We start from the raw sequence: 13,053 nt of genomic DNA, 5'->3' as shown, positions 1-13,053 counted from the left end.
GAGATAGAAAATAAAAAACTGGCCCTCTGGGGGAAAAAAATTCAGTCAAATTGACACCCTGCTTAGCTTGGTAAGGAATTCAAGAGCCAAGCCATGGACAGTTAGTATGGAGACAGTGAGATACTACAGCTGCGTGGAGGAGACACAGCACAGACAGCTTTAGGCCCACACGGCAGAGATTTCCCATGAAATGGACCAATTCCTTGAAATACACAAGCAAAAAACAATAGAGTCTTTTCTAATGCATCCTATTTATAGCTAAAAGCCTTTCCCAAGGAGATTTCCAGCCTCGTTCTAAGAGAAACGTGATAAGGAAGAGCAGTAAATATGCCACTGTTTTCTGGGTTTGTTTGTTTGATTGTTTGTTTGTTAGGGTTTTGTTTTGTTTTGTTTGGAGATAGGTTCTTGCTGTGTGTCACAGGTTAGCCTACAATTTCTGATTATTTGGCCTTCAGTTTTATCAAAACTGAAAAGGCCATAACATATCTTATACATATGGATCGTGAATTTATTATTAAACCGTTAAGGTCCCAGCACTCAAGAGGCTGAGGCAGGAAGATTGTTTGAAGGAAGCCTGAACTACAGAGAGAAAGCCTGTCTTTTGAAAAAGAGAGAAAAAGACATGGACCTGGGATTTCTGGGGAAAGCTTAATGAAATGTTGTGCAATTGACTGAGTGATGCTTATGCATACAGTAAATATATGGGAATATAGTGAAAATCACTGAATTTTACGTTTTAAACACTAACCTATATAGCATGTGGATTATATCTCAATAAAGCTGTTAAAAAAAACCAACAAGTAAATCCCAACAATACACAAAAAAGTAACATAAAATATATAATGCTATATAAATATATATGTATACACACACACACACACATATATATATATATGTATCTTGACTGAGTATGGTCACTAAGAAGTGGAGGTTGGCTCTTACAGTCAGTCAATTTAATCTGCTCTCTGGAGTTACCAAAAGCAACCAATCAAATAGTTAGTACTACAGAGACAAGAAAATCACCTGCTACAATCCAGGTTCACTCCTGGCAAAAATCCTCAACAAACAAAGGGCAGAGAAACATATACTCAGTGTGATAACTAGCACATATGAAACCCTACAACTAACACGCTTGGCTACCAAAGACTGCTGCTCTGTAAAACCACGGCTAAGATCTATGTTTGCTCAAGTCAGCTTCCACTCAACATTACCATATCAATATGAAAAGGTAAAATATAAACAGTAGTCATAAATTTGCAAGGACGAGATTTATCTGTCTTCATTTTCAAGCAACATTGTACAGATGGGGGGGATGCTTTGGAGATATTTATAGACAATTCTAAGGAATTACAGTAATACTTCTTAACAGTATCACAAGAAATAAGGTAACATTACAAAAATCAATTATGTTTCTAGTGATAACTACCCATAAAAGGTTTTAGAAATTACAGTACCATCAAAAAAGAGAATTAAAGCACTGGCAAGATGGCTCAGTAGTTAAGAGGAGTGCCTCTTCCTGAAGAGGATGTGAGTACAGTGCCCAGCATTCACCTAATGGCTCACAACCATCCGTATCTTCAGTTCTGTGGAAATTGGTACCCTCTTCTGGCCTCACCATCTATCCCTGGCTGGCCTGAAACTCATTTTGTAGACCAGGCTGCCCTCAGACTTAACAGAGATTCATCTGTCGTCCATCTGGAATGTTGGGATTTTAGGAAAATGCTGCCACCCCTGGCTTCAGCAGTTTAAGAGTGACCGTGTGTAAGACCATGATATCTGTGTGGGCCTGCATGCCATGGCACATGTGTTGAGGTCAAGGACAGCCTCACAAAGTCCATTCTCTTCTCCCACCTTTATGTGTGCTCCAGGAATTGACCTGTGATCACAAAGTTGTGTAGTAAACGCCCTTACCTGTGGAATCATCTCAAACCTCAGAAGATTTACTGTGGAAATTCACAAGGTTTGTGTAGAAGGCCCAGATATAGCCAAAATAATTGTGAAAAGACTAAAACCAAGTCTGGGCATGTAGCTCAACAACAGAGCACACGGCTAGCATGTCAACTATAGATTTAGTCTCCAACACACACAGAGACAGAAGAACAAAATGATAGGACTGAGACATCTTGTCTGTAAGACTTACTAGAATGGACAGTAATGATGTGGTGTTAGTGTAAGTATGTTCACACCCACAAATAATAGAAAGGGAGTAGGAAACCCAGAAAGGAGCCTGCATGCACATAGCTTACTTATTTTGCTGTGGATACCAAGATAGTGCAATGCATGATTGGATTAAGTAACAAAAAAATGTGACGCAGATAGTTACGTGTCCAAGTACAGAATGGACGTGCACCCCTGTCTCATACCATAAATAACAAACGAGCTGGAAATGGCTATAAATATAAATATTATTTTAAAAGAAACATTAAATTTTCTGGAAGACAAACTATGGGAAAAAAATTTCTGTTGCCTTGAGCTAGGAAAAGGGTTGTTAAAGCTCAAGGAACACAAACCACAAAAGAAAATTGGGTAAATTGGACTTCATCAAAAGTGAAACCTTTACTTTTCAAAAGACACTATTAAGAAAAGGAAAGGCAATTTCAGACTTGAAGGAAATATTTCCAAAATTATATCTGATAATGATTCGTATTCAGAACATGTGAGGGACACTTATTACTCAGTAATGAGACAAGCCCAGTTTTTAAACCTAGGCAAAAGCTCTGAACACAGACATATTCCTAAAATTAGATACGTAAAAATGAAAAGTTCAGCGTTTCATCGGAGAAATGCAAATTAAAATCCCAATAACCGTAATCACCTTTCCATTGCAAAAATTTCAGAAACTGTAGTAATCAAAAATAGAAACTGAACTTTATCGCAAAATTTGTTGGACTCTCCTAAGAATTTGCAGAAAACAACTGTGACCAACCTAGGCTAGTGCCAGCTGGATGCAGACACTAGAGAGCCATCTTGAATCCATTAAGGCAAAGGAGGGAGCCGATCAGAAAACTCTTCCTTATCTTCTCCCTGCCTCCCCGTCTCGTTTTGATCTTTCAAATTGTGTGTGTGTGTATGTTATGTGTGTGTTATTGGTGGTGTGAGGTGTATGTGTGTGTTATTGGAGGTGTGATGGATGTGTTATTTGTGGCATAGTGTGTGTGCATGTGTGTGCACGCGTGCATTGAGTGTTGTGTGTTTGTAGTGTATCTGCTTGAGCACTCGAGTGTGCAGGTATGGATGATGTTAGGCCCACGCACGTGGAAGCCAAAGGAGACACCGGGCGTCTTCCTCTCTTTCTCACTACCTTGTTGCCTGGAGACAGAATCTGTCACTGAACTCACAAAAGCTCACCTTTTGGCTAGACTGTCTGTCCTGCCATGCACACTGATCCTGGGTTACAGGCACATATAGCCATGGTTTGTGTGTGGGTATTCAAACACAGGTGCAGGTCCTCATGATTGCAAAGCAAGCACTCTTGATTCCTAAGCCGCCTCCCCACTGCCTCCCTTTGCCTTTCTGTTTTTCTCTGCAGCTCAATTCTCTGCACATCACCAAAACCTCAAATGTCAGGACTTCCTGCCTTTACAGCCTTTTCCATTAAAGACAAATTGAGACTTAATTTTCTCTTGTTTTAAGTTCAAAAATCCTAAGAAAGGGATCTGGTTCCTCCAGTTGAGATCACCAATGTACATTGTGATGGACTTAAGGTCAGTCAGTGTTAATTGTCAGCTGGGGAGAATATAGAATCGCCAGGGAGTTGGGCCAATGGGCGTGTCTGTGAGGGGTTATCTTAGTTATGCTGATTGATATGGGAAGACCCATCTTTAGTTGTGGGTTGAACCACCCCTTGAGCTGGGGATCCTCGATTTTATACAATGGAGGAAGCCAGCTGAACACACCAGCATGGTTTCATCCTCTGTTTTCTGACTGTGGATGTGACATGACTTCTCTGCCATGGACTGTATCTTGAACCAGAAGTGAAATAAACTCTTTCTTCCTTCATGGCTTTTGTTAGAGTATTTTATAACAGCAACAGGAAAAGAAACTTAAGACCGAAATTGCAGAGCAGAAGTGGGGCCGTTGCTGTGTTTAACGCGGCCATGTGGTTCTTAGACCTGGAAGTGTTTTGTGGCTGGAATGTAAAAGAGTTTACAGTGTCTATAAACAGCGCTCAATTGGCCATTCTGGGGGGGGGGGAAGCCTGAGAGACAAGAACGCTGAGAGAACTAAGAGGTTTGGAGGGAAACAAGGACTCTATCAGGAATTGGGATTGGGACCATTTGTGTGATATGGGGCAGGAATTTTGTTTTGTTCGTTCTGCCTGAGTTGAGAATTTGAGTGAAGTTGGACTTAATTAATGTGTTTGTAGGATGTGTTAGCAGCGTAAAAGTTTCTGTGTTTGTGTGTGTGTGGGAGTGTGCATGCACGCGTGCATTGAGTGTTGTGTGTATGTAGTGTACCTGCTTGAGCAGGTGTGGATGATGTTAGGTCCACGAACGTGGAAGCCAAAGGAGACACCGGGCATCTTCCTCTCTTTCTCACTACCTGTGGCCCGGAAGAGGAGAGCTTGGCAGCAAGGCAGCTTTACTCTTGAACAGATTAGCTCTACCAGAGAGAAACCTGGCCTTCTGTGCCGGACAATGAGATAGATACTTTTTGGGAACAAGCTATCCTGCCCATCCCCATCAAAGGAGTCAACTTGGAATGATGTAACTTCGGGTGAAAGGAGAAAGACTGAACTGTGAGGCTAGTAGTGACTGAAGGGGGCTAGTGGGGGGGGTGTATCATCTTCTTTGAAGCAACTGCCTAGGAGAGTGTTCCCCTAGACTCACACACAGAAGCTGAGGGAAGGAGTATATACCAGGTTGACTGCAGGATTTGGAACCATTATCTACACGGCAAAGTAGTGAAGGTAAAGCATAGGTTGAAATGAAGACTCTAGGATATCGGAGATGCTTGGGCTATGGGCCATCTACAGAAGATAGTTGTAGACACAGAGTAGAGCTGGGAGGGGGTAGTTTCTTCCCTGATGTACGCTCTCCTCAAGGCCTCTTTTGTCTCCTGATGAATATCTCTTGGGTCAGCACCTTGTTTTCTATATCCAGCGTCAACACTCCAGTCTAAAACCACTGCCATCCTTCCCTTGACTTTCAGTCTATCCTTATCTTCCTTGGTCACTATCCTTCTTCCTGTCTGCGCACTGCAGCAACTGACCTTTCCAAACTGAAAACAGTCACAGTCACGTCTCTTCATTGCTTAAAAGCCTCCGAAGCTTCTTTTCTTTTTTTCCCCGGGTCTAGGTCAAAAAACTAAGCACACTAACAGGTCTGACCTTCTGCCTCATCTCATGGCCCTTTTCTACATGTTCTCAGCAGCCCTGCTCTGCTAGCTCCCGGTGCTAGCTCACCTCTTGCCTTTTTCTTAGGGCCTTTGCCCTACTCCCCTCTCACAGCTGGACACCTTTTCACAGACCGCCCCGTTCAATCCTTTGAGTGTAGCTTGACCAGCACTGACTTTCTCTAAGTCGGATGCTCTGGCAAGTCATTTCCATAGAACTGTTTGGACTTTCTTCTGAACCCCTCCCCTGATCTGTAGTTATACATTTGCTAAAAAAAAAAAAAAAAAAAAAAAAAAAAATCCCCACTTTGTGCCTTCTACTACCAACACCTGACATGCTACTCAGTAAAAATCTGCCTAATGAATGTGAGTGTGTTTCAGAATTATGTCCTGGAAAAAAAAATTAAGAGTGGAATTACTTTCCTTTGTTCTTAAAGGAAATAAGAGACTTAGAAAACAACAAAGTTCGCTCAGATTACCTGGTGGTGGAGTAACATGAAGACATTGTCCCACTGGGTAGCAAGGCTGGAATGAGCTGAAGATGAATCACTTTGCCTTTACCCTGGGTAGTTCAGGTTGGGTTCTAACAGGTAGCATTTCACACTCGGAGGAACGAGTACAGAGATATGCCTTGTAATTTTTGCCAGTGGAGACATGGCTGCTTTCTTGGGTAAATTGAATTTCTGTGGCTTTCAGAAGACAAGGCCCAGACTAGAGAGGGTCTAATATACATAATCGCTTCCTAAAGTTAGGGAAATAAGAAGAGAAAGGTGGGGTAACAGAAACAAAATGAAACAGAAATAAACAAAGGGTGCATTTATTTGAGTGAAAACATTTAAAGAGCCTTAAAACCCACAAGGGCTCCTCAAGATATTTATGTAATTAAATTTAATTTATATGGGATGAAGAGGAATAATAATCGAAACATTTTCACTCAAGTACGTCTGGAGGCATGTGAAATTGCCCTCGCAGTGGTGGTCTGTGCTTTCCTGTGTCCTTGGAGTTTTGTCCTCTGCTAAGCAAAAGGTGTATTTTAGAGAGCAGACATGGGACACAAACTATTAAACAAATTGTTCTGGGTTCCAAATGCCCAACAGGGTAACATCCTGCTTGTTTGGCATGGGAAGGGCACAGCATTTGGAAACTCAGCAGTGCCTTAAGTGTTTTAATAATCATTGTTGACACACGAAGCATATGGCCTCTCAGAATTCACTGGGCCAAGATCGAAATCCTCTTCATTTCTAAAATTCCTTTTCAAAATCATCTAAGGAGCGCCTCAAACTGTATGAATTCCTAACTTATATGTTTTGAGCAAGGGACACACGCTCTCGCTTCCCAGGATGTGAGTACCTGTAAGTGATCATGTAAAGGAAAAGTCAAAATGCACCCAAGGGGGGGCTCCAATTTTTGCATCTCATTAGAAAAATCTAGAACTTCCATATAAGTAAAGCTTACATTTTACATACCTTAGATTTGCTTTAAGAGCCACCTCTGGTTTCAGCTCTTCCCAGAAGCCCTCATTGCCTGTTTCCTGACTGTTTACATCAATAATCTGTGGTTATAATCATGCTGTGAAATAAAACCGCCATGCCATTCAAAGGCTGACAACAATAAACATCTTTTTATTGCTAACAAGTCTATGGTTAGCAGGGTGTTTCTGGTGTGGCGCAGACTCACACAGTGGTTGGTGGTCAGCTACAGGGTAGGGAAGGCGTCTGTGAAAAATGGCTGAGCTCTCCCTAAGTCTCTCAATGCCATGTGGCTTACACCCCTCCAGCTGGCCGATCTGACTGTGTTCTCACGGCTATCACAGAGAAGGCGGAGGGAGAGTGGAAACACGCTGGCACTCCCTTTTTTGGGTTTCCAGGCTCCTTACATCTGTTAGCTGCCTATTGGCCAACACCAAATCACATGGCCAAGCTTGCTTTCAGAGTTAGGGGAGACGATAAAGTCACAGGGCAGCGTATAAGGTGAGGCAGGAAGGGCACTTCTTGGAGCTGCAGTGACCCCACCACCCAGAAGTAATAATACCATCATTTTACAGTGACTCCTTACCTCAGCAGCATTCATCATGTCCTTGTCTATGCTTGCTGGTCTGACTCTCATTTTATTCTAGTTTACTCACATTGCAATTGTTAATTTTTCTGTCTTCCTCAGAAGCTTAGCGTATTCATAGCAATGTACACTTATTCTTAAACACTTAGTGACTATATGTTGTGTGTGTTGTTACTTTACAGATATTTCCTGCCATACATAACATAGCATAGGACTCACCAGTGCTCTGCAAACACGTATTGAATGAACACATGCACAAAAATTCATGCCCCAGACTTGTCTCTTCCCCTTTCAAAGGAAAAAGCTGAGGACAGATGTTTTTCAGGATCCTCATTGAAGAGGCTCTTCTGGCTGAGTAATGCGGACCCTTGATGGTCTACAGCAAAAATCTCAGCTGCTAAAATTCTGTCCATCTGGATTTCCTCTTCTTTTCCTATCCCCAGAAGCTCATGTTCTCTTTTCCATCTCTCTGCTCTTCTCAGAAGAAAGCAGAACATTAATAACATTTCACTCATCTTAAGCTTCTTATAGTCAGAGCTCCTGGGAGGTGAAATTCGAGCAGAGTATGGTCAGGCCAAAGGGAGTACTGTCCACTGCTCTCACCAGCACTATAGACAGAGAACTGAGAAGAATTCTTAGAAAATTTTGTGTGCTGTCTACATGTATGCATTCATACATCCTCTATTCTTGTAAGTGTTACTTTCGTCATGGGGCATTAAATGTTTAGCATCATTATTTTCCAGTTCCCTGCAATCCTATAGGGAAACTTGTAATTCTTTGTAGAATCCAAGTCTGAACTTCTTGATTTTTCCATACAGTAGGGTAAGGTGCTTGAAGGAGCACAGTAGCATGGCTACTAAGCCAGAGAGCCAGCCCTACCCTAAGTCAGCCCTTGCCCTGATGAAGGCTTCAGTCATCATCAACAATGAAAAGTCATTATACCAACTAAAGTAGAATATCAGTATGTAGTAATTAAATTAAAGCAATTGTTATATGTACACTTATTCCTATTTTTGTCTAATTACATATGAATTTGTAAGCTGTGAATGTTATTATTGATAGTAAAAAATGTATTTATATCAAATAATGTGCTTATTTGCCTTTGTGAGAAAATGAAATCATTTTTTAAGAAGTGAACTTGCACACTTATGCCACAGTCCTTCCACAGTGAATATTGGAAGGACAACTTGTGGAAGTTGATTTTCTTGTTCCTCTATGAGGGGTCCAGGGTCTTATCATCAATCTGGGTAGTATGTGTCCTTACCTACTGAGCCATCTGGCCACCCCACAAATCACTATTTGTAAACTATTTTAAAGGCTTTAATTATGGACATTTAAGAATGACATGGGAGAGCTCTTCATTCAGTCAACAAGTATGTATTCAGCACCTGCCTTGCACCAAGCAGGTGATATAGTAGTGGATAAAAATGACATCATCCATGCTGCCTTGTGTGTTATAATGAAAAATCTATAAATAATAAGTTAGCACTACTTCTAATACTCATCTGCCCAGTTTCTATGACTCAAGAGTTTTTAAAAATAATATTTGAATTTATCAAGTTAAAAATGTTAAAATATTAAAAATGTATAGACCTTTATACATTAAAAAAAAAACCCTCAATAATATGGTTTTTTTTTTTTAAGTGACTGGCTTTTCCTATCCAAAATATCATATGGTGGTACTTTGGATAAGAAGAAGGGGAAATTTTGACTTTACATTCTTAAAAAATATGTATGTACGTATGTATGTATGTATTTAGACAGTCTCATGTAACTCAAGCTGGCCTCAAACTTGCTTTGTAGCCAAAGATGATATGAAACTTCTGGTCCTTTTGTTTTCATTTCCAGATTGCTGGAATTACAGGAGTTGAGCTACTGCAGCTAGCTTATGCAGTGGCAGGAATGAAATCCCAAGCTTCATGAATGCTACTTATGTACTTTGCTGACTCAGCTATATCCATAGCCCTCTAAATTTGAAAACTTAACTCTCTTACAACATAAGCTATAGAGTTAGCTTGTGCAAAACTTTCCTGGCCTTCACTCCTTCCTTGAATTACAGTGTGGTTCATGAGTGGCTCATCGCTCAATAATAAAAATTGAAAATTTATCAGTAGGAATATTTTAGGCCATGGCAAAATCCTTTGATATAAATCCTCAACTGGCTCCTTAACAGTAGAACTGTTAGTAGAAAAAAATAAATGAAACCTCAAGAAAGTATAGAAATCAGTAAATAGGATGGTGACAATGATAGTTTCTCCGTTCTAGTAACTGTTGCATAAGATAGGGAAAATTATTTGAGGATTGTGTGGAAACTCAGCTTCCAAAGACTGGAAGCTCTGGAGCATGCATCTTCTCCAGCCTTCACCTCACTGTGACTAGCTTGTAATTGCTCTGAGGAGACAGAGTTATTAATCTCATTCTGCAAAAACATATAATTTGTATAGTAAGTCTGTCACAAAATCATGATCACCACATTCTTGTCTAGGTCTTTTGAAAGTAAAGAATGGATGTCAGATCTGCATATTTGTCTGGACTTTTAACCAGCCCTTTGCTGGTCTTTCCTCGCCTGCAAATTTTAACTTCATAGAAGTTTGAATGTCTCAGAGACTTGCTTTCACTTTTGTAGGTACAGACACAAGTACGCCTTGCGAAAAAAAACTTTGACAAATTGAAGATGGACGTGTGTCAAAAGGTGGATCTTCTTGGAGCAAGCAGATGTAATCTCTTATCTCACATGCTAGCAACATACCAGGTAACAAAGTCATATTTGTCTTAATGAACAAACAATTGCCAGAGGCTTAGAACAGTGGGAAGTCCTGTGTTTGAATGGGAAGTACGCCCTAGGCATCCTGGATTCTGAATGCATCCTTGTCTCTGCTTCTTAAAGCCCTGCGGTTTAACCAACAATACAGGAACAACTATGTGCTGTACACATAGTGGAATTTTCCATTTTCCTGCTTTTGTTTTGTGAGTCCTCTGCCCTGAATGCCTTTCTTCTTCATCTGTGTCTTTCCAGATCCTGCTCTGGACCCTTTTGGCACAATACCCTACGTGTTTCAGGATGTGATTATTCAGTACACTTGGTTTTGTCTCTCTTAATACTGAGGTGCTTCAGTGTAACCTTGTGTCTATCCTCAGTCTGTTGACTCCAACTGGAGTGTGACATACCAGATACTGGGAATTGTAAGAAATGTGAAGATCACTATAGCCTAATTTCTTAAACTCAAAGAATACAAAGTTTAGGAAGAAAACAGAGGGAGTAAAATTTTACTATATTTCCCAAACCTCTAGAAAAGATGTTTTATCCAGAAAGATATTTTTAAGAACTCAAGTGAGTGGATCATGGTGGTGCATGCCTTTAATCCTAGCACTCAGGAGGCAGAGGTAAGATGTATCTCTGTGAGTTCAGGGCCAGCCTGCTCGGCAAAGCAAGTTCCGTGTCATCCAGGCCCACACCATGAGACTCTATATCACCCCTACCACGAAATCATAAAATGAGACCAATGAGTAGCCCTGGGTTTTGGAGAGTAGACCGGATGGGGCAAAGAAGATGGGGAGGTGAGGGTCCCAGGTGGTGGGTACAACCTAACCACTGGGAGAAATTTAGTTGAATGACATGACAAGGTGTAAGTGAACCATTGGGAAAAACAGGTATAGATGAGAAAATGAGAGTTGAGATGACCTGAAAAGCTGTAGATTGGATCACTTCTCTGGAGACCAGGGTCAGAAGTGGACATTCACGACATTAATGATTTTGCCACCTTTCTTTATAGACCACTCTGCTCCACTTTTGGGAAAAAACCTCGCACACCATGGCAGCCATCCATGAGAGCTTCAAAGGTTACCAACCATACGAATTCACAACATTAAAGGTATGAAAGCCAAAGGGACCACTAGGAAATCTTGTGAAAAGGCAATTTTGTTGTATTATAAGAAAACCCATGGTAGGATCACTATTTCCAGGCTCGTATCAGAGAGAGCTATGTCTCAGGCCTTGCACTATATACCCTGATAATTCATACTTATTTAACATTGTTGAAGACAAGATTGCTCAAGAACAAATAACTGTTTGCTTTCTGAATAGTTTAATTTAGTTTTGTTTTTTCATTACCTGGGATGGAATTCAGGGCTTTGAACATGCTATAAAGGTGTTCTACCTTTTTAATTATTAAATCTGAATATGCTGGTCTTAGAAGACCTACTTCTTTCCTCCCTTACTTTTGAAAAATATTACTTTATTCTGAAGGTACCTCCAACATAGGATTGGAATTTTCCATATGACTGTAGTAACATTTTCTAATTAAATGAGCTACATTAGGCTCAAGGATTCTTGTCTCAAAGGGGATTGTGTCTACTGTCCAATGATTACGAGAGATGAGTGCACGTCAGCATAAGAAAGTGATTTTCATTCCAGAAGGACTTGAGGACTGATAGGTGAAAACAATGGGTACTTTGTTATTGGGTCATGTCTTTGAAAGGAAACTATCAGGCAAGAACTAGCAAAAGTAAACCTTGAAATTGCTCACTTCTAATTTTTAAGGCAATTTATATAGGTCTATATTTTTAACGAAACATCAGAACATTAAAAAAAAAACAAAAGCTCTCCCTTTTTTTTGGCCTTAAAATGTGTCTCTGGTTTTAAATGTTTATAAGTCACTACAAATCAACAAAAATGTTGAGCTAGAAACCTTCCCTGAAAGAAGGACCCCTGGTCATGGAGGAGTTCCTCGCCTCCCAGCCTTGCTCAGTTGTTTGTGTTCTCTGACATGCTGCATGGTGAATGCCCCTTGAATATGCACTGTTTCACTGTCAACTCTACACACTTACTAGGATGTAAGTGTGTGTCTATATGCCTGTCGACCAGCCAGGTGTTGTGCACACAATTAGCAAGCAGCCCCTGTCACACTGGCAACGTTACTGTCGGAAGCATCTGCATTTCTTCCATGTGATTTACTGATGCTTTCAGCAGCTTAGGAGTATCCTTCCTGCCCAAGAAAGCTTAGTTAAAATTACAGCTCATGCTGCCCACAATTCTTAGCCTGGCCTGAGCAGATCACACTGCCCTTCCACGGGGCACTTCTTGGGCATCGTAATTGTTCTGTTGTTAGTGTTGCTTTTTCATTTTCCTTTTTATAGTGTTAAGGTTTGAACCTAGGGTCTCATGCATGTGAGGAAAATACTCTACTGGTAACATGCATTCCAAGCCCCCATGTTTTAATTTGCATCCAGTAACCAAAGGTTATCTGTCTTTTGAAACCTAAATTGGCCATGAGACAAAAGAATTGGCCTTTTCCTCAAATATAATTTAGAAAAAAAAATCTTGTCTGTGTTTACCGCATATAAATGACAATATGAACTCGTGACGTTAAAGTTGTGTCGCAAGCATGGAAGAACAGAGGGATATTGCTGGCTTCCTGGGCTAAGGAAAAAATGCCTTCGTGGTATTGCCACACTGTTCACCCTACGGAAGGACTGTGCTGCTTATGTTACAGGATCTCTAAGCAAAAAATGTAGTTAAAATTTGACGGTTCTGTTTTAGGACATAATTACAAATATTTGGGGCAGACAGCTCCATATTGCCTTTTCTATCCCTTGGCCCTCCCTTAAATTATAGTTTAAATAATAGTGCTTAGCCTATTTGCAATATAATCTTGTAGGATAAAT

General features: G+C 40.6%; 1 protein-coding gene across 7 annotated transcripts in view; it reads left to right on the top strand.

The window, feature by feature from the left end:
* Positions 1-13,053, top strand: part of Ica1 (islet cell autoantigen 1) — a 130,737-nt gene that overhangs the window by 79,698 nt on the left and 37,986 nt on the right. For all 7 annotated transcript variants that reach the window (XM_060374158.1, XM_060374159.1, XM_060374156.1 and 4 more), the window contains exons 7-8: positions 10,016-10,141; positions 11,163-11,261. In XM_060374158.1, coding sequence (XP_060230141.1) covers positions 10,016-10,141; positions 11,163-11,261 — 225 coding nt within the window. The remainder of the gene's footprint in view (positions 1-10,015; positions 10,142-11,162; positions 11,262-13,053) is intronic.

The sequence above is a fragment of the Meriones unguiculatus genome, chromosome 21 (genome assembly GCF_030254825.1).
Source record: "Meriones unguiculatus strain TT.TT164.6M chromosome 21, Bangor_MerUng_6.1, whole genome shotgun sequence".
NCBI lineage: Eukaryota > Metazoa > Chordata > Mammalia > Rodentia > Muridae > Meriones > Meriones unguiculatus.
Note: the sequence above shows the minus strand (reverse complement) of the source record. Positions and strands in the feature narration are given on the sequence as shown.